Source organism: Callorhinchus milii, unplaced genomic scaffold, assembly GCF_018977255.1.
Source record: "Callorhinchus milii isolate IMCB2004 unplaced genomic scaffold, IMCB_Cmil_1.0 Scaffold7, whole genome shotgun sequence".
NCBI lineage: Eukaryota > Metazoa > Chordata > Chondrichthyes > Chimaeriformes > Callorhinchidae > Callorhinchus > Callorhinchus milii.
Window position 1 is genome coordinate 7,972,551 of NW_024704748.1, and position 22,906 is coordinate 7,995,456.

Sequence of the window (22,906 nt, forward strand, 5' to 3'; positions counted from 1 at the left end):
TTCCTACTTATTGCTAGATAAACAGAGGCCTGTGTTGGGAGTAAGGAAACTTGCCTAAGGTTTCGCTCTGCCCGGGAATCAAACTCAGGTCTGCTCGCTTGCGAGGCGAATGCTCTAACCACTACACTACAGGATGGTGGGGCAGGCCAAGACGTGGAGCAGGCCAGAACCTGCTGAGCAGAAGGAGAGGACAGGTCGATAGGTTAGCAGGTCACAGAGATAGGAAGGAACAAGGCCTCAGAGGGCTTTGCAGGCGAGTATAACACACACCGTTTACTCCAATCTGTATATAACATAACCGATCTTTGACATCCACTCGAACAGGCAGGCGGGAACTGGGTTTAACACCTCATCCGAAGGATGGCACCTCCGACAATGCAACACCCCCACTCAGTGCTGCATTGGAGTGTCATATTAAACTGTGTGATTTCAAGTGCCAATGTGGGGCTTGAACCCAAAACCTTCTGGCAAGTCTTCTACCTCTGTGCCAGGCTGACACACAAAAGCTGAATAAAGATAGCACGAATGAGCTGTGTGTAAGGTTTCCAGCCCAATGCTACATTGTTCAGGGTTACCTAAAGGCCATTCATGGCCTCGCTCCCTCCTACCTCTCTGACCTACTATCCCCCTACCTACCTGCCCGTACCCTCCGTTCCTCTGGCTCCGGTCTGCTCCACATCCCCCGCCCCAACCGCCCTACCATCGGTGGTCGGGCCTTCAGCCTCTCAGCCCCTAGGCTCTGGAACTCTATCCCCCAGTGCCTTCGCCGCCTCCTCCCTTTCCTCCTTCAAGGCCGGTCTCAAGACCTTTCTCTTTGACTGTGCCTTCAGTTCCCCTCTCGACTCTCTACCCCCTCCTCGCTCCCTCCCTTCCCTCCCCTCACCCTGAGCATTTCCCACCTGTTCGGGTCCTGACCCAACTGTACAGCGCCTTGGGACATCCTCCCGACGTGAAAGGCGCTCTATAAATGGAATTTGTTGTTGTTGTTACTGTGCAGGAGCCTGAGAAGCTGGTATGTTTCTTGTGATGTAATATACAAGGAATGGGAGATATGGGTAGGGAGCATGACTTCTGTAAGTAAGAGAGAATGCCCAGATTCTAGTTAGTCGCTAGTTACTGCTCAGGTTAAATGATTCTGTGTCCAGCCATGGACAACCCCTCCCCACTGGGTAGTTACAAATTGACGGGCGATCATTAATCTCAATAACTAGGCAGTCAGAGGGCCCTCACATGCAGCCTACCATTAGCCGTGCCACTCTCCATTGTTGGAAATTTCTAGGGAAGATGTACGCTGATCCTGGAACCCTGCTTACTCCAGACTCTGTATGTAATATAACACACTGTTTACTCCAGTCTCTGTATATGACATATAATGTTGACATTGAAACAAACATCAGGACAATCTGACCATTTCATCATTGATCTCAACTTATTAAAAAAAATTGACTTCTTGGCTATTTGTGAGACAGTCGCAAATTGGCTGCCGCTTTTGCTTAAAACACAGTCACTACGCAAGACAACAATTCAGTGAGGTGTTCCTGACATGAAGAACATTTTATCAAATGCAAGGGTTTTTTAAAAATATAGTTTAACTGACGGAGCCTTATTTCCAGTTTACCAACCCACTTTCCCCTGCTCATGCCTCTGCTGTTCGGAGATGGGTTGTTAATCTGATTAGTCAAGAAGCGGTGATTACCAGAGTCCCCTCCCCTCACCCACTGATCCCTCTCTCTTGTTCAGCAGAAAGAGCTGGCTCGTGCCCCACTCTCCCCCTCCCTCCCTCCCACCCAGTACGCTGAAATCATTCTCTGTACATGGTGCATTCCCCTTCTGCCCACGTGATGATTATAATTGGGTGAGATTTTTTGCTGAGTGGACAAGCTTCTCTGGTCTCCACACCGGTCTACTCAACACTAGTGAGGTCTAAACTTTTTAATCAAGGCTCACTCTCAGGCACCCTGGCTCCACTAGAAGCCCAACTCCCCTCTCCGCCACCCCACCACATGTTTGAAGGACTGAATTCTTGTTCACTACTCAGTCCTGTGGTTGAAGGATGAGAGAGGGGGATGTGTGTGAGAAAATGCAAGTAAAAGAGAGAGAACTGGGGGAAAGGCAGGAGAGGGAGAGAGAGAGGGGGGGAAAGAAAGCGAAAGGGAAAGAAGAGAGAGAGGGGAAGAGAGGAGAGAAGAGATGCAGAGTGCAAAAGAGGAGAGAGATATAGAGGGAAATAGAGCAAAAGTGGAGAGAGAGAGAAAAGGAGGAGAGTGAAAGAGTGGAAGTGAGGGAGAGAGAGACTGCAAAAGAGGAGAGAGGGGTAGAGACCATGAGACTGGAAAGGGAGACAGAGAGAGAGAGAGAGAAGAAAAGGACAGTGAAAGAGAGGGTGACAGAGGAGCTGATAGAGTGGGCAAAGTAAGGAAGGGTGGTTGGAGGGAAGAGAGCGATCAAGAGGAGGATGGTGAGACAACAAAGCAAAAGAGAGCAAGAGGGAGTGAATGAATGAGAACAATAGAACATAAAAGAGTATGTTGAGAGAGAATCAGCAGCACTTCCTGTCATAACATGCATGTGCAGCACACAGGAAGTGATGCAACACATGACCCGATCACCTGGAAGTTGGCCATTTTTCTAGACGTCTCAAAGCGCTTCACAGAATAGACTGTAAAGTGAATTGATTGTTTTTTTTTTTGTGCGGGCTAAATGCGGCAGCCAATTACGCACAGCAGTGTCCCACAAACAGTCGTGGATTGAAGTGACCAATTTATTATTGTTTATTTTTCTTGTGGGATTATTATCAGGCGTGTGGAGTAAGGAAACTTGTAACACAGCCTCCGAGACCTGGAGCCACTGGACTGTGTGCAATATAATGGAGTTGCCTATACATGAACAAGATGCATCAAACCCACTGATTGCATTTAAAACTATCCTTACGTTTGATATCTCAACTATAAGATCAGAAGGTCTCAAAGTGTTTCACAGGTATAAAGTGCAGTGACTAATTATTTGTAGGCAACCACAGTAGCCAATTTGCACACAGTAATGGCCCACAAACAGCCATGAGTAAATGACCAACTTTATCTGGGGTATTGTTGGCCAGGACACAGGGAGGGAGAAACCTCTTTCTCTTTTTGAATAGTGTCATGGGATCTTTTAACATCCACCTGAACAGGCAGATGGGAAATTCGATTTAATGTCTCACCCGAAAGACGGCACCTCTGAAAATGCAGTGTCCCTAGCACGGCACACGGGTTTCAACCTGGACTGTGAGCTCAAATTCCCTGACGTGGGGGCTTGAACCTACAACCTTCTGACCCAGAGGTGAGAGAGCTACCGACTGAGCCAGTCTGACACCTCCCTAAGCGACCATTACAAGCAAGTTAAAATTCCGTCGTTGAGGTTGAATGGCTCACAGAACAAGCCCACCCCCACTTATAATTTCTAACAAGGATTGGTGGTGTTAAATCCTAGGGAAACACAGCGAGAGAAAAAAAATTACATTGTAGTACAAGACGAGGCGTTTTGAGCAACTGTTCACATTTATGAAGTCTTTGGTGCGGAAAGCAAGGCGGCAAATGATTGCATCAGATCTCGCACCAAAGGCCATTAATTTCCTGTTATGTTTCGCGTGTTTGGGATTTATTAATTTAATTTTACACTATCGAACAACAGGCTGACATCAGCAGGCCTGAAAGTGATCCTGGGCAAAGACACCATCGTTAGTGCGTTGGTGGGCAAGCAATTATCCCGCCACTCTTTTTGTCCACCATTGAGGCGCTCCATTGACATGTCGGCATCAAGTGGCAGTAATTATAATAATAATAATCCTTGCATTTGACGTAGCGCCTTATCACTTTGTTGAGACGTCTCAAAGCGCTTCACAGAATATACTCTAAAGTGAATTGAGTCTATAAGCGAAACACGATAGCCAATTGCGCACAGCAGCGTCCCACAAATAGTTAGGGATTGAGTGACCAAATTGTTTTCTTTTTGGCCCGGAAAAGCAATCCACCAATCGACTAACAACCGGGTTCTTATGTACTGCTGGATAAACAAGCTAGGTCCATCTCTTCAACCGTGCTTTCAGTCAACTTTACTCCATACCAACCCCCACACCCAGTTCGGGCACCCATTCACTTTGAGACATCCTCCCGCCATGAAAGGCACTTATTATTGCCTGTATCCGTCCTTTGGATAAGACATTAAACCAAAGTCTCGTCTGCCTGTCCAGGTGGACGCTTAAATCCTTGCTCTGCACTCACACACACACACACTGTGCTTCCCCCCACATCCCTCACTCCCCCAGTCCCAATGGCCACGTTTGAGAAACGATTGCCCAGACTATATGAGTTCAAAGCCCTGATGTGGAGCTTGAGTCAACACCATTCTGACCCTGAGGCAAGAGTACTACCAACTGAGCCAGGCTGACACCTTGTAAAATTCCAATGACAGGGATTTTCGGAACTCTCACAAGTTTGTGATCCTTAAACATAGACCGAGCTTTGATTTTATACCAGTGACAGCGACTAGAAGCTTTTCAAGTTTATTTTGCAGAGAGCCTGTCATGTTCCTGATCACTGTTGGCCTCAGATCAATAATTTCCTGTGCATTATGAGGGGGTTCTAAGTGGGGGGGGGGGGTTGATAAGAGTCAAAAGGGAGAAATTATTTCCACTGGTCGGTGAGTCAGTGACGAGAGAGTCAATTTAAGATCATTAGCAAATGAGCAAATGGGGAGATTAGGAGAAATGTTTTCACACAGAGAGCGGTTAGGATATGGAATGCACTGTCGGGAGTGAAGGTTGAGGCAGAATCCATACTGGCTTTCAAAAGGGAACTAGACAGATATTTAAACAGGAGTAAACTACAGGGGTATGGTGGAGAGGGCAGATAAATGGAACTGAAAGGATTGCTCTTTAAAGGAGCCAGCACAGGCACGATGGATCGAATAGCCTTCTTCTGTGCGGTAAATGTCTATGGTTCTATGAACCTTATTACAGTGGTTTATATGGACAACAACACCTTGCATCTATATAGTGCCCCTCATACAGGGTAGCATCTCAGAGCACTTAACTGTGTGTCACAGTTGGTTAAATATAGCTTTATCTTTCTGCCTCCCTGTATATAATAATAATAATCCTTGCATTTGATATAGCGGCTTTTCACATCACTGAGACGTCTCAAGGTGCTTCACGGGATATACCGTAAAGTGGAGTGACTGTGTATTTTGTGGGCGAAATGCAGCAGCAAGTTATGCACAGCAACGTTCCCCAAACAGCCATAGAGTGAGCGATCAATTTTATTTGGGGGATTGTTGGCCAGGACACTCTCTTCTTTTTTCAAATTGTGCCATGGGATATTTAACGTCCACCTGAACAGGCAGACGGGACCTCGATTTAAGTTCTTATCTGAAGGAAACCATCTGACCCTCAGTGTATCACTGTCAGTCCTGTTCTATCAGTTCAGTACCAGTTTATGCTGAGTGTCACGTTTTCCTGAATTTAGTGCGAGGTAAACTGCATCGCACACGTTTCAATGAGATAATTCATTGGGGGGAAACTACAAGGGAAACAGTGGCAGAGAACATCAATTGTTTTAAAAGGGAATTGGACAGCTGTGCGAAAAAGAGCAGGAGGGGCGGAGGGAGCGAGCAGCAGAGCAAGATTGGATCAAATAATAATTATAATCCTTGCATTTGATATAGCCCCTTTTTGACTCTTGACACATCTCAAAACGCTTCACAGAATATATTGTAAAATGGGTTGACTGTGTATTTTGTGGGTGAAATGAGTCAGGCAATTGCGCACAGCAGTGTCCCACAAACAGTTTAGGATAGAATGACCATTTTTTTTGGAGGGATTATTACCCTCGGAAAGTGATCTGCCACTCGACTAACAACCAGGTTATTAGTTACTGTTAGGTAAACAGAGGTGTGTGGAGTAAGGAAACATGTCTAAAATTGGTCTTTCACTTCATGGGTGTTTGTGGGACATTGCTGTGTACAAATTCGCTGCTAATGTTTGCCCACAAATACACGTCACTGGACTTTAATGTAAATCCCGTGAAGCACTTTGGGATTCTCTGACCTGAAAGGAGTTTTATCAAATGCAACAATTATTATAATTATTAAAGACTGTTTGTCCAGGAAAAATACAGATACTACAGTTTGCTTCATTTTCTTTTACGGTGGTGGTGGGGGGGGACGGGGTGGGGGTGATTGAGGAGAGGCAACTGAGACAGTGTAGAGGGAGCTTTACTCTGTCTCTGACCCATTCTATCACTGACCTGGGAGTGTGGACAGACCATGTTGAGGGAGCTTTGCTCTGTCTCTAAATTATGCTGTCTCTGACCTGGGAGTGGGGATGCACAGTGTAGAGGGAACTTTATTCTGTTTCTAAGCCATACTATCGCTGATCTGGGAGTGTGGACGGGCAATGTAGGGGTACTCTGTCCTTAACTTGTACCACACTGAACCTGATGTTGGTTGACCACACAACCTTTCTTCAAACCCAAGCTGCACACCAGGCTGTACAGTGCCAGTCTTGGCTGCCACATCCACCAACACGTACACATCACAGTAATAGCTTTTAAGGTGCTTTGAGACGTCTCGACGAATGATAAAATGCTATGTTAAATGTAGTAATAATAATGATCCTTGTATTCGGTACAGCGCCTTATCACTTCATCCAGATGTCTCAAAGCCCTTCATAGGATATAAAGTATTTTATGGGCGAAACGCAGCAGCAAGTTGTGCACAACAACATTCCCCAAACAGCCATGGAGTGAGTGATCAATTTTATTTGAGGGATTGTTGTACAGGACACTCTCTTTTTTCGAATGATGCCATGGGAGAATCTCCCTTTTCTTTTTAACTAATGCCATAGGATCTTTAACATCCACCCGAACAGACAGATGGGACCTCGGTTTAATATCTCATCCAAAGGACGGCACTTCTGACAATGCAGCAAACTCTCAGCACCGTATTGGAGTGTCAGCTTAACCTATGCGGGTTCAAATCCCGACATAGGACTTGAACTCATAACCTTCTGACTCAGAAGCAGGAGTGCTACCACTGAGCCAGCCTGACACATGCTTTTATTTTTCCATCTCCAACCTTTCCCCTCCCTCCCCCACCCCCACTCCCCAACTGTTTGCAGAGTATCTCTAGGCACCAATGATCCAAGCCGACAATATGAACGTGCTGGAGCTTAGGTGCTAATAACCTGTAGCGGAGATAGGCTCACTGACCTGTGAATACTTGCCATGCTGGTGCTAACTCCAGTGAGAGAGGCAAAAGCAATGAGCCAAATTGCCTCTCTCTGTGCTGCTAACTTTCTGCTGCTTTCTACACACACACAAATCAGACTCCTCACTCCTAACCAGTTCCTTACAGCCGTGGGAACATAGCATTACTTTCTCTTTCCCAAGGTACCAAGGTTCGCCTCCCTCAGTCTTTCCCCACCCCCCCCTACAATCGATAGGCTTTTAAAAGCCCAAACACCTAGTCAATACCTCATGCTGCATCACGTTTGCTTTCTCTCACTCTCCCTCCCTCTCTCTGCCCACTTTTCTACACTGTGTACCTTGCCTTGGGATTTCTTTAACACCCAGAGATATTAAAAAATCCCTACTTTTGATGTAACTCCTTTCACATCTGATTTAGTGTGAAATGCAGGGTCTGAATAATTCACAGGCAGACCCGGCAGACAGTTTGCACACAGCAATCACAAAGTGAATGACCATTTTTTAAATTATTGGCCAGCAGTCAGGGAGAAACTCCCATCTCTTTCCAAATAATGTTGCAGGATCTTTAACGTCCACCTGAACATTAAACCAGGACCTCGGTTTAAAGTCTCATCTGAAGGACGGCAACTCTAATATTTCAGGAAACCCCCAACATTGAGTGGGGTGTCATCTTAAGATTGTGTAAATTCAAAGGCTGACGTGGGGCTTGAACCCACAACCTTCCAACTCAAGAGGCGAGAGCACTACCAACTGAGCCAGATGGCAGTTTATGGCTTGTACAATCCCACTGCCTGATAAGAGAGAGATGGGACACCAGGATTTAACCAGTTGCACGGTTCACACAGAGAGAATTCAAGTCTGCATTGAAAGCAGTGAAAAGCATCGCCAAGATAGAGGGGAGGGGAGGGAGTTGTACGTGTGGAGAGTTCTTATCCTTTAGGCTATTTCTATTGTCTTTTCAATTGGGTGCACATCAGAGAGAGAGAGAGAGAGAGAAAGAGAGAGAAAAAAATCTTAATTTGAGAATTAATAGGTTTCTAGGCGGAATTGCAAATTTCTTTCGTCTTCTCTTTTTGAAATGTCACACTAGCACGAGTGGAGGGCTCCTGTGCTGGGGAAACAATCCCAGAGCCTGGCTCCCAATGGCCAGCCAGTGTAACATGCTACTTTTAATTTACAATAACACATGACAAAGGCAGAAATAATGGGGCTTATGACACCTGTGTCCCCGAAGCTCTGTGGCGGTGACACAGTGTACAATAATAGACGTCACACTACATTATCACATTGTCCTCATCTGAACCTTTTACCGGGACCTCATATCCTCTGAAATTGGTAGTGCTGATTCCCACATTAGTCTAGAATTAATGACTCCAATTTTATCATCAACTCAAGTTATAGGTTCTCTCCCCTGTTCCACTCTGTATAATGTCAGAGAGAGAGAGAGAGAGAAAGAAAAAGGGCTTTTGTTTTTTGAGAGGAGAACGGGTGGAGTGGCAGAAGTTATATTAACCCAAGGTGATTGAATATGCAATTTAGTTTCACCTTGCTGTCAGGAGCCTTGCAGCACTGAGGGCTGTTCCTGCCTATACGCTGGGCTGTCAATGCTCCAGCCAGCACTTGCCAGACTCCCACCCACCTTCCATTCTTCTTGCAAATTACATTTTCAAATTGGTTTCTGTTTTACAAACAAAGGTAATGGGAACAAATAAAACATTCCGATATATATTGGGGGCTTGTCACTTTCTTCCGCGTCAATTACGGATGTGCAATTTTTTTTTACTCTGGTGCGGGGCAAATTCTTTGGTGAGAATTCTGGCGCACCCACTCCTCCAATCCTCCACCACCCTCCTTCCCCTCCCCCGAAAATAAAAACACGACCGGTAAAAGTTTCTTCCTGAGAGAGAAAAATGCAGTGTTACTCAAACTGCCCTGCTGTTATTGTTTCCTAGCATTATCGCACGAGGTCCCGCTGTGTATTGATCGGGTGTGAAGCTTATCAATATTAAGATCCAGCAAAGTAAGGGACACAACAATATCATAGTCACTCCTTAATCTTCTCTAACAAAACAGTAATATTGAGTTTAAAATCAATCATGTGTATTTGTGTGTTGGTCTGAATAAAGTTATTTAGAAGATTTGAGTATTGTGTGTCTAACAGCATAACCTTCCTAGCCACCTCCCTGCAGTTTAATAGCTTGTTCCATGCACTAATTGCATGCATTAATGTACTAATTTGTAATATTTTAATAAGGTTTGCATCTGATATATCTCTGTAACTGTATAGCCAGGTCATCGAGACCTCAAGGTGCTTCGCAGAATATATATCGTAAAGTGAATTGACTGTATATTTTGTGGGCAAAATGTTATTGTTTATATAATGGGAAGATAATTTGGGTTTGCCACATTTTATAAATTAGTCACTTTACTACAGCTGTTTGTGGGATGTGACTGTGCGCAAATTGGCTGCTGCATTTGCCTACAAAATACAGTCACTACACTTTACAGTGAATTAAGTATAAGGATTATTGTTATTGGCACTACATAGAATTACATTGAATGTACAGTATTAAAACAGGTCTAGCCAATCTGTACTGGTGTTTATACTCCACACAAGCTTCCACCCCTCCTTTTGGCCCTCTATTCCCTTCTCCCTCACGGAGGCATTGAGTTTCCTCTTAAATACTTTGCTGCATTTAACTGCATCTTCCGACAGTAAGTTCCACATTCTCACCAACCTCTGCGTAATAAAGTTCTTCCTAAACTCCCTTTCAGATTCGCTCCACTCTATCTTATAATTTGCCCTATTAGCATGGACTCACCAATAAGTGAAAACAGCCAATTCATGTCCACCTTATTGAATATCTCCATAATTTTAAACACCTCTACCAGGCCTCTTCTCAAACACCATCTCAGGGAGAAAAGAAATCTCTTAACTGGTACAATCTTTCTTGATAGCTGTAGCCACTCATCCCTGATAACATCCATATAAATCTCCGCTGCACTCTTTCCATTGCTGCAATATTCTTTCTGTAGTTTGGTAACTAGAAGTGAACACAATACTCCAAATGTGGTCTAACCAAGGTTTTGTATCAATTTAATATGCTTCTATATTCCATTGCCTTGGACAGAAAACCAAGGACTCTATTTGCACTCTTTATGGCCTTGTCCTGTGCAGCTCCTTTTAAAGAGTCCAGGGAATCTGAATCATGGCAGCCAATTGCACGCAGCAGTGTCCCACAAACAGACCAAGTCATATATTTAAGGGATTATTGCCCCTGGAAAGTGATCCGCCAATCAATTAATGACTGGTTTCCTACTTACAACTAGGTAAACAGAAGCGCGTGGAGTAAGGAAATGTGTCTCCCTCCGAGAATCGAACCCAGGTCCTCTCGCTTGCGAAGTGAGTGCGTTAACTAGTACACTACAGGACTCCACATTGTTACCAAAGCATCTCAGTCTGTAAAAGTACGAGACGTTTCAATGTCACAACATTCGGGACCAGATGCAATTTTTTTTTTGCGCAATTATCTATCCATAGTATCAATAAAGTGCAGCGTGACAGTGCAGTGTGACACAACTATGGGGCTTGCAATTTCCTGGTAATAGCTCTGACCTTTCTGGGCTCAATACTGATACCAACTGTGACAGGCAAAATATCAGTGAGACTGATAAACAGAGTTTTAGGAGAAAGAGAGTTTCATTGTGTTCCAAAGAGTTATACGGCACGGAGAGAGGCCACCCGACCCAAGCAGTCTGTGCCGGTTTTTATACTTCGCATGAGTCCCCACCCCCTCCTATTCCCTTCTCCTATTCCCAACAATTCCTTTCTCCCTCATGTCTCCATCAACTTTCCTCTTAAATTCCCCATTGAGACTAGGAATTGCATTGTCTAAGCTGACACTCCAATACAGTGCTGAGGGGGTGTTTCTTAGGAGGTGCCATCCTTCAGATGAGACGTTAAACTGCAAACCTTGTTCACATCTGTCTGTTCAGGTGGACATTAAAGACCCCATGGCACTATTCAAAAAGAGAAGGGAGTTTCTCTCTCCCGGAGTCCTGGCCAACAATCCCCCAAATGAAATTAGTTGCTAATTCCAGGGCTGTTTGTGGGACACTGCTGTGTGCAATTGAGCTGCCGAATTTGCCTACAAAATACACAGTCACTCCATTTCATCATAAATCCTGTTAAAGATCTTAAGATGTCCATCCAAAGTGACCCTATACCACTTTATCAAATGCAAGGATTATTATTATTAAATACATTGAAGCGTTATGCTTCAACCACAGCTTCCAGCAGTGAGTTCCACATTCTCACCACCCTCTGTGTAAAGACGTTCCTCCTATCAGATTCACCACTGACTGTCTTATATTTACATCCTCTCATTATGGATTCACCAACAAATGTAAACAGCCAATCAATGACCACAGTAGCGAATCCTTTCATAATCTTAAACACCTCTATCAGGTCACCTCTCAATCGTCTGAACTCTGGAGAGAAAAAAACTCTAAATCTAAAATTAGACCTGTCCAATCTTTCTTGATAGCTGTATCCACTCACCCCTGGTAATATCCTTGTAAATCTACACTGTACTTTTTCTCTCTCTCTCCAATGCTACAATTACATTGTATGCATTCCACAACCACCGCATCCTCAATTGATAGAGATTAATCTCTGACTAACACAGATACACAAATACTGTAGTAAATTTTTAACAAATATTAAAACAGATGTACTATCCCCAGGGAACTCAGCAGTGGGAGATATTATCAGTGAGCAACCTAGTTCATTCAGATTGGCTATGATCTTAACTACGTTAGTTCCTACTGCCCCCTCCCCACCTTCCCTCATCTCTTTCCTCCGTCTCTTCCCCTCCCTCCCTCATCCTCCCTCTTCCCCTTCCTCTCCTTTTTGATACGTGAGGATGACAATGCCATCAATGAAGGGATTGTAAGTTGTGTGTTAGCCTTGCTTAGTTAGTAGCACTTTTGTCTCTGAGTCAGAAGGTTGTGAGTTCAAATCCCGATGTGGGATTTGAACTCACATAATCTAAGATGACACTCCCAATGCATTGTTGGGAGGTGTTTGGGGTGATTGCATTGGCGGTGGTGCCATCCTTCAGATGAGACGTTAAACCGAGATGCCGCCTGCCTGTTCAGGTGGACATAAAAGATCCCATGCGGCTATTCGAAAAGAGAAAGGGAGTTTCTCTCTCCCGGTGTCCAAGCCAACAATCTCCCAAATAAAATTTGTCACTCACTCTATAGTTGTCTGGTGAAGTAGGGTCGCATGGGAGAGGCACCTGGCGGCATATGGAGCTCACGGAACCAGAACCGTGAAACCATGAGTCAGCACCTCCAGGGGAGAGGAACAAAGGGGAAGCTGAAAAGGCTGGGCTCTTCATGAATGAACGCGACAGGTTTCAAAGAACCGCACTGAATTCTTGGCATTGCTTTGTTTCAGTACAGGGAACTCGGATTAATAAACGCAGGGATTGTGGTCAACCTGCATCGCAATAATGATGACCTTTTGCATTTGATACAGCGCCTTATCATGCCACCGGGATGTCTCAAAGCGCTTTGCACGATTTTACCGTAAAATTAGTGACTGAGCTGTTTTGTTGGCAAACCGGTTGCATTCAACAATGTCCCTCAAATAACGGTCGGGAGGATTTCTCAAGGCGCTGGACAGCCAAAGGTTTGCACCCGAGCTGCGGGCTGGAGTCAAGAGGGGCGGAGGGCAGGAGGTTGGTGGGGGTGGAAGAGGGAGAATGATCAAAGGCACGGTCGAAGAGGAAGGCCTTGAAGGAGGCAAGAGAGGGGCCGAGGCAGAGGGGTGGAGGGATGGAGTTCCAGAGGGTTGGGACAAAAAGGCTGAAGCCCCGATCTCCGATGGTGGAGCAGACAGGTTGGTAGGGTTTTAGGAGGTCACAGAGGTTGGGCGGAGCAAGATCAAGAAGGGCTTTAAAGGTGAGAACAAGGATTTTAAGCTTGATCCTCTGGTAGATAGGGAACTGGTGAAGCCAGGCGAGGATGGGAGTGATCGGCTGATTTTATCTGGAGACTTACTGGTCAGGACACCGGGAGAAACTCCCTTCGCAATAAAAATTATTTTGCTGCAAATTAGGACAGCCATTGAAACTAAAGGAGCAAATATGAGAATGCAAACAGCATTTCCTCCTACACAAGTGCACGTACACACAATGTTACAACCAGCATAAGGTCATAAGGTTGCAACAGTCACCTCACTAAAATTTTGGGAACCATTAACTAACTCACTACCAATTTTCCGTCAATGTTAATGGCATTTCGTACCGCATTCCATCAGGAGTTTGAGTTCACAATCCAGGCTGATGCTCCAAAAACAGTCCTGGGGGTGGGATCGCTCATTGTCGGAGGTGCCATCCTTCAGATGAGATGTTAAACCGAGATCTTCTCTGCCTGTTCAGGTGCGACGCTAAAGATCCTGTGACATGATTCGGTAAGAGAGATTCTCATGGTTTCCTGGCCAACGATTCCTCAGATAAAAAAAATCGGGTCATTCACTTCATGTCTGGGTGCGGGACATTGCTGTACTCAAATAGTGTGCTTCTTTCGCCCACAAAATACACAGTGTAATTTACAGTGAAATCCTGTGTAGAGTTGTGCGTCATTCCATCAAACTGCTAAAGCACTGTATCAAATGCAAGTATTATTTTTACTCTCATTACAATGTTCAAAGCAGCTTGTATTAATAATCTCTATCCCACATTCCTCTCCTCTTCGCTGTGTGGAAGGTGTCCTTTTCCCCAGTCTCTGGCCAAGGAACAATAATAATCCTTGCATTTGATACACTTCATTCAGACATCTTAAAGTGCTTCACAGGATATATTGTGAATTCACTGTGTATTTTGGAGTGAAACACAGTAGCCAGTTTGTGCACAGAAATGTCTCACAAACAGCCATGGAGGGAGTGACCAGTTTTATTTGAGGGATTTCTTGGCCAGGACACCAGGAGAGAGAAACTCCCTTCTTCTTTTGAATTGTGCCATGGGATCTTTTACATTCACCTGAACAGGCAGACGGGACCTTGTTTAAAGTCTCATCCAAAGAACAGAATGAGTTTGAAACCCAGAAAAAATCTATTGCTCTGGGTCCTAACCTATTGACTTTTTTTCTAGTATTTTTCTGCTCCTTGTAATAATGTGAAGTGGTGTCCTGTAGCGTTTTGATTATAGAGCACTCACCTCGCAAGCAAGAGGACCCACGTTTGATTCCCGGGTATGGCAAAACCTTAGGCAAATATCCCTTCTCCACACGTCACTATTCAACAAGCAGTAAGTAGGAACCCAGTAAGTCGATTGGCAGATCGCTTTCTGGGGGTAATAATCCCTCCCCCCAAAAAATTTGATCACTCAATCCACGACTGTTTATGGGACCCAAAATATACAGTCAATCCACTTCACAGTATATTCTGTGATGCACTTTGAGACTTCTCAATGATGTAATAAGGCGCTATATCAAATGCAAGAATTATTATTAATATTATTATTACTATTATGTTTATTCAATAAAATTAAACCGGAGATCCTTGTCTGTAAGTGATAAGGTGGTGAAGGGAGTCTGTTTTTGCTGTCTCTTTTAAGAGTGTAGTGCAGAACTAAGCACATCTCCCCTCTTTCTCCGGCTGACCTAGGTGGCTCGCTGTATTATCTTGACATGTAATTATCCTAACTCTTCTTAATCATTTCGCCGAAGATTAATTGTGGAAGACAACAGTGACAAGGTATAGGTCAGCGTTTTGAGTGAGAAAGCCTCGTTTTCTGTTTGAACCATGCATCATTGAATCAATTAATAAACTTCAGTGAAAGGAAGCAAGATTTTATTTTTTTTTCGGTCGGTGCGGGGGATGGCAAGGGGTGGGGGGGAGGTGGGTGCGAAGATAAAATGTGGGTTACATTCAGTCGGGCATGGTATGCTGGGGGTGGGGGGGGGGGGAAGGGAAGGCATGAGACTTTGAATGAAATTTGAAGGCAACTCAGTTTGGCATCTGCATAATAAAGCTCTTTTTCCATGCTCAATGGTTTAGGAACCAACCCGTCAGTTTATTTTTTAACCCATTAAGCAATTCTCCACTACTTCCCTATTGTCTCTTGCCTCATATTACACCCTTTCAACCCCCTCTTCTCTCCTCACCCCTCCAGTCCCAAGATCTTTTAAACCTGTCCCTAGTCGTGTAGCATGGTGGTTAGCGCATTTGCCTCGCAAGTGAGAGGACCCGGGTTCGATTGTCGGGTGGGGTGAAACCTTAGGCAAATTTTTTTTACTCCACACACCTTTGTTTACCAATCAGTAAGTAGGAACCTGGTTGTTAGTCGATTGGCAGATCACTATCCAGATATAAGCCCCTCTCCCAAAAAATAATGATTTAGTCACTCAATCCACGAATGTTTGTGGGACACTGTTGTGCTAAATTGGCTGCCGCGTTTCGTTCATAAAATACGCAGTCAATCCACTTCACGATACATTCTTTGAAGCGCTTTGAGACATATCAACAACATGATAAGGCACTATAACAAATGCAAGGATTATTATTCTTATCATTATTATTCGGGACAGGTGGCTGTGAGTCTGAGCCCAGGGCTGGCAATCAGACTACATTGAAATCCCAGTGCATTAGCGAGGATATGCTACATTGCTGGAGGTGCTTTGGTCCTGTCCTCTTTTGACTCAGGTAGAACTTAAATAATAATAATCATAATTTTTGCATTTGGTACAGCACCTGTCATGTTATTGAGACGTTTCTTAGCGTTTCAGAGGATATCCTGTAAAGTGGATTGACTGTGTATTTTATGGGTGAAATACGGCAGCCAATGCACCCAGCAATGTCCACAAACAGCCATGGAGTGAGTAATTTTATAATTATTGGCCAGGACACCAGGAGAGAGAAACTCACTTTTCTTTTCAAATAGTGCCATGGGATGGATCTTTAATGTCCGGTTTAACATCTCATGCAAAGACAGCACCTACGACAATACACCCCTGCATTGGAGTGTCTTCTTAGACTATGTGAGTTCAAATCCCTGGGATTTAAACCCACAACCTTCTGACTCAGAGGCGAAAGCGCAACCACTGCGCCAGACTGACAAGACCACACAGCACCATTGTGAGAAAGAACATAGAATTTCCTTGGTTTTCCTGGCTGGTATACCAACCTCAGTCAGTTTAACCAAAACATAATGACAAATGCTCAAAATTGGTCATTCACTTCATGCTGTTTGTAAGCCATTGCTCTGTACAGACTGACTGCTGAGTTCATCTACAAAGGACACAATCACTACCCTATTCTATGTAGGATTTGAGATGCCTTTACAATGTGATCAAAAACAAGGAAAATGATGATGTTTACAATTATAATAATAATCCTTGCATTTGATATAGCACCCTATCACATTGTTGAGACATCTCAATGGACTTCGCAGAATATACAGTAAAGTGAATTGACATTTTTTTGTGGGTGAAATGTGTCAGACAATTGCGCGCAGTAATTTCCCGTAAACAGCCAAGTGATCAAATGACCAATTTTATCTGGAGAAATTGTTGGCCAGGACACCGGGAAAGAGAAACTCCCTTTTCTTTTCAAATAACAGCATGGCATCTTTAACATCCACCTGAACAGGCATCTAGGATCTCGGTTTAACGTCTCATCCAAAGGATGGCAACTCCAACAATATAGTGCTCCCCTGGGTTGCATTGGAGTGTCAGCTTAGACTATGTGGTTCCAAGTCCTGACATGGGGCTTGAACCCACAACTTTCTGATCCAGAGAGAGAGTGCCTCCAGCAAGCAACCCTCCTCCATTACATTACACGACCACTAGGATTCGTCCATCAACAGAGAGCACACCATCTCACTCGCCCTCCAATTGCTACCACTGGACCTCGTGGAAAAGTCCCCTTTGACAAACGCCTCCCAAGTGATCACATTCCACTAAGCACACTGAGAACCACATTATACAATAAATCCAAATACAGGCTATCTGAGGACAGCAACAAGCAAGAGTAGATAAAGGGCAAACAGAAAGCTAGTCCGTGCCCAAAACACTGGCCAAACACAGGTGATCGCGCACTAGCTACCCTGAAGAAGAGTGTATAGTAAGTAACACCACAGGTGAGAGGGTACTAGCTACCTCACAGGTGAGGGAACAACAGCTATATTTCTGGTGAGTAAAACACCATCGACCTTACGGATGAATGTACAACAGTGACCTTACAGGTAAGCAAAACACCAGCTACCTTACAGGTAAGCATACAGTAACACTATTAGCGAGAGTACAGAGTTAAGACAGCAGAGCACGATTCCCACTTACCTTCCTCTCTTTTCCTCTTGGACTCCCCGTTCGATCGCGGGATTCCCAGAATTCCGTTGATGGAGTAGGATCCTACAGGGTCAGTGGAGGCAGAGGAGACAGGAGGAGAGTGTGTGCTGGGGACTGAAAGGAATCAAGTTTTTTATAGACAAAAAGACCAGCACTTTTTACACAGCACATCTGACAGTCTGTAACCTGTTGATCTGCACATTCCTGTTTGGCAAACAATGGACAATTCTATATTTAATTGGTATATGGCTTAGTGATTGGGGGGGGGGGGGGGGCGATAGTCAACTCTTTGGCTCCAGTGATGGTGTGGCGATGGGTGGGGGGGAAGAAGCTATGCTTAATCTTCAGTGTATGCATGACTTCAGGAGATAGGGGGCAGAAAAGCTTAGGGGACCCCTTAAACTTTGTGGAGTTGAGCTGTGCCAATGCTGTGAGAGTGGTATCAAGTGACTCGATCTACAAGAAACCACTTTCGATCGAAGTAAGAATATTGAACAGTGACAACAAACAGCAAATTGTATATATGGCACTTTCCCCGTCAGGAGGAATATCGTACTTGCTCCCTTGTTTGATATCTTTAAGCCATCCCCTGTTGACTCAGTGAATTTGCAGAAACAAAGTGGATCCTCCCCTCCCCCCTCCCCCCATACACACAGAGCAGACCCCTCACACACATGGAGCGGAACACACACATACACACAAAGGAGATTCTCCCACCCCCCCGACACACACATGGATTGGACCTCCCTCACATACGCAAGGAGCATCGCCCCCCCACCCCCACCAGTGGAGCAGAACCCACTACATGATGAAGAGCCAAGATCTACATTGTAGGGTAGAGATGGACAAGGAATGAGGACAAGAGGAAATCAATGGAGATTATTGGCATCAAAGTAGATCTCATAGACGGTGCTCATTTTTGACCAACTCTCTCACTGTGCTGGGAGCTCTCCTGTTACATCAATCATCTACATGGATCAGATCAATTAAAATAATCTGGGCAAACTTCCTCAGGATGAGACGAGGCAAATCTGTTGAAAAGAGCCATTAAGAGAGATATCCCCAGCTCTGATGGCACGGAGAGTTTATCCAGCAAGTAGCCAAGCTCCACGGAACATAAAGGTCCAAGGTTCAACTGCTGATCATGTTTGATGCTGAGTTTCTGGACCTCAACCAAAGTGGAAAAGGTTACTGCAATTGACCTCAGTGCCCTCTCCTTTGGAGGGGGTGGTGTGGGGGGTTGCTATCCCTACCCCCACTTTGTAAAGATACAAACTGAGTTGGGGGCAGGAGCTCTCTCTTTGCTTGGAACGTAGGAATTGCTAGATGAAAAAAGAGCAAGGTACATCTAGTCTGCCTTCTACCATCCTGGTAGTCGCATGCTACAAAAATGGAGATGTTGAGAGCAATTAATTCTTCGGGCTGTTCTGATTCTCTCTCTTCCTGCCCCCTCCAATTGAACACACAGGCGACATGTAACATCGAGGTGAAAGAATAAATGACCACTTGAGGGCAATTGGTGTCTGTACAGCAGTGGAAAGAAAAAGTCAAGGAGGGGGTTTGGGAGGAGAGAAAAATAGGGTGGGGGAGAGGTGGGCAGGATGACTTTTCATTGATAAAAATCTATCCAATTGAAGGGTTAACTCCTGCAGTGATCGCATTGCGCTAGCTGTAAATCCCTCACTATCTCAAAGGGTTAACTTCCTGAAGTGCCTCTTTGTGCCGATTTGGAACCGCTTGGTATTTATGGAGAGTAAAGTCCCCCAACTCCCCATTGTGCTGACTGAACACCAGCCCAGCATAGGGTTACTGCTGGGAGTCATGTTAGATGTAGAGAACTCTCTTTATACTGTATTACACTTATGCTCGCAGGTTTATTTAAACCCAAATTGTTACTGGTTCGGATCAATGGACATTCGCTCGTGGGATATATCATCTACTAAATATTGGGAAACTGGGTGAAAGAGGCACAAGTTCATGAGTTCACCAGAATGGAAGGCGGCACATGGGAGGGGAAGACAGTTAATTAATTGAGGCAGGCAGATGAATGCTGTTTGCCAGAACAGAAAATGCAACTGGATTGTAATCTTTCTACTTTATGCAAACATCATCAGTTAAGGCAAGCCGTGCAATTTGTTGCTGTATTTCTCTCTCTCTCTCTCTCTCTCTGTGAAATTGCTTTAAACTGATGAGGAGATTAGAGCAATTTCTTTTGATGTTTGTCAGAGGCTGGAAAGGCCGGCTGCAAGGGTGGATTGGGAACAGTTAGCTCTTTCACTTCCGGGTCCCAAGAGGTGTGCTGCACGTGACCTGGCTGCCTTTGACCCCCACGTCTCTTACCTGAGTCCGTGCCAGACTCATTCAGGCGAACCTGAGGGAATGACTTTGGGGCAGATCATATTGCTGAATCAGGGGTGTGAATTCACCCTGCAACAACAACAACTTGCAGTTATATAATGGCCTTCACATGGGTTTACGTCTCGGAGGGCTTAACAGTGGCGAAGCCTGAAGCTGAGCACGGGGGGAGGTGACCGTCCGTAAGCAAGGACAAAGAGGAAGGTGTTCAGGCTTGAACATGGTGAAGGAACGGGCAAGATGGAGGGATTGAGGAAGAGAGTTTATAAAGCTTTGTGGCATAGTGGCTGAAAGCATGGCCGCCGATGGTGAAGCAGAAGGGACGAAGGACAATCAGGAAGCTGGAGCCAGCCAAGTAGATGAGCATGAGGATCTAGGAAGTCGAGCTGACACTAAGGACGGGAGGGTACGGGCAATAGAGATTTCACACTAGCAGGTTTTGAGGTGCTCTCAGAGTGAACGTCTCTGTGACTTTCCCCGCTTCCCTGACCAGAGTGCCATCTGAGTTAACCCCCACCCCTCAACACCCCCCCCCCCACACCCCCACTCCCATTATAAAAAAGGGAAAAGAAACCAAGTTTGATCATCCGGTGATCAAAGAGTTGAAACACAGCTTGTCACGACAAAGCAATATTTTCCTGAATCGTTTAAAGGTTATCACCATTGTAAGGTACTACACCTTTTGGCGCATGGGAGTTTTGCACACATGAAAGCATGTGTGGAGAACTGCCCTCATTAGCCTGAACTGGCCTGGCTGCCATTTAAAATGCCATCGTACAATTAAAACGCTACAATATCTGTGAAAACACAGTGATAATTCCTTCAAACGCTCCCTTTCAAAATACAAAAACACATCCAAATAGATTTATCCCAGCGAAAGTGTTAAATTAAAATTGAAATCAATTTGGATCCTGCCTTATAGAGAGAGAGAGAGACAGAGTATTTCTCTGCACCTGTCTCTGTTATCTTCCTTACCTATAGTATGGCCTGGAGCAGAAGATGGTGTGTGGGGGCCATCCGGTGAGGGATGAAACGCCTGCTGCACTTTGGTCCGTATAATCCTGCAAACAAAGCATGAAATCACATCAATTTACCTCAATGATGGGCTCGGCTGCCTCTACCTGGCTATGGCTAATCAGTTGACTTCCATGTAAACAGAGGCTGCCTAAGCACAGCCACCCAAAGTCAAAGCCTCCTGCATTAGACTAAGAGGGGAGGAATTTGATTAACCCCGCGGGGGGGGGGATAGTTTTGAATTCGTTGCGAGCAAAGTGATGCAAAGAGAGAGCTATCAAGTATTTGTGAGGGGAAATGTGAGCTTTATAATGCTGTGAATCAGCCCTGTTCTCGACTGAGATTCCCTGTGCTAACGATACTCTGAATGGGGGTTAGCTGCCAATGATGGTGTATTGCTTTGTGTGCGCGCTCCGAGACGCCATCCAGCAATGAAGAGCTATATAAATGCGAGTTGTTGTTGTGTGTGTTTATGTGTATGTTGTGGATTCCTGTAGCTCAGTGGTTAAAGCACTCGCCTCGCAAGCGAGAGACCTGGGTTTGATTCCCGGCAGGGCAAAACCTTGGGCAAGTTTCCTTACTCCAGACGTCTGATAATAATCCCACAAGAAAAAAAACTATAATGAATTGCTCACTTCAATCCACAACTGTTTGTGGTACACTGCGGTGTGCAACTGGCTGCTGTGTTTCGCCCACAAATATACAGTCAATTCACTTTGCAGTATATTCCAGACTTCTAGACTACAGTGTTCTTCTAGACGTCTCAAAGCGCTATATCAAATGCAATGATTATTATATATATAATATATATAGGTGTGTTGCCCACAAAATATTATCAATTCACTGTATAGTATATTGTGAATTGGATTGAGCTTTGAAATGTCTGAACGACCTGATCAGGCATTATATCAAATGCAAGAATTATATATATATATATATAAACACTATGTTATAATAATAATCCTTGCATTTGATATAGCTCTTTACCATGTCTTTGAGATATCTCAAAGTGCTTCACACAATATACTGTAAAGTATATTTGCGGGTAAAACAAATTTGTTTGCTAATAATAAGAATAATTATAATATGCACACAACAGTAGAGATACACTATAATTATTATTGCCTCTCACACAGTTCTGCAATGTTATAACAAGTCACCCATTTAAAATGTATATATCCTATGTACAAAAATACTGGGGAGTTTTGTTCTGAAAATACAATTCTAATTTACTTGCAGTGTGTTTGGGGATTGTTTTTAATTAAATTTTTTTTTATTTTCATTAAAAAAAATTGGTGTGACTTTCCCTCACACACCCCTCCTCTTTATCAACACGCAGAAATAAATATAAACGGCGCAAAACTAAACTGTTACAAACGCACAACTCAAAAGAAAAATGAATTGCAGTCAGTAATTCATGAAAACTGCAAGCATCCCCTAACACCTTCCATTTTAAATGCTTTGTAATGCTCTTTCTCGACTGAAAGACCTTTAAATACAAGGTGTGTGAACCCAAGTCGCCTCTTTGAGATTTTTTTTCTCTACTCTCTCTCCCCCCCCAACCAACAACAACCATCACCAACCAACCACCCACCTACATGTTATTGTCTGACCTCTAACACTTGGGTCTCTCCGCTGGAAGTTCATATGAAAACAGTCAATATACATCAAACACTCATTGATTTCAATGACTGAAATCGCCTCGGATCTCCCTAGTTAATGCATTTTGTATTGTCCTTGGGGCAAAACGATAGCGGCTACAGGACTTATCAAAAGCGTGTATCAATATTTTATCTGAATTTCCAAATTCTCCCATAACTGTTATTTGACCCCTTTGACTCTCGCCAGCCACATAAATTCACTGCCTTTACTCGCAAGCCATGTCCGTGGATATTGAATAAGCAATTTGGAGGAGGATAAATTAATGACTTCGCCGTTGA

General features: G+C 44.4%; 1 protein-coding gene across 11 annotated transcripts in view; it reads right to left on the reverse strand.

Moving 5' to 3' along the window:
• pax2a (paired box 2a) overlaps nt 1-22,906 on the reverse strand; it is an 85,114-nt gene that overhangs the window by 35,825 nt on the left and 26,383 nt on the right. For 10 of the 11 annotated variants that reach the window (XM_042336836.1, XM_042336844.1, XM_042336841.1 and 7 more), the window contains exons 5-6: nt 20,928-21,013; nt 17,589-17,711 (exon numbers count right to left, since the gene is read on the reverse strand). In XM_042336836.1, coding sequence (XP_042192770.1) covers nt 17,589-17,711; nt 20,928-21,013 — 209 coding nt within the window. The remainder of the gene's footprint in view (nt 1-17,588; nt 17,712-20,927; nt 21,014-22,906) is intronic. The other variant, XM_042336840.1, reaches the window with a different exon arrangement.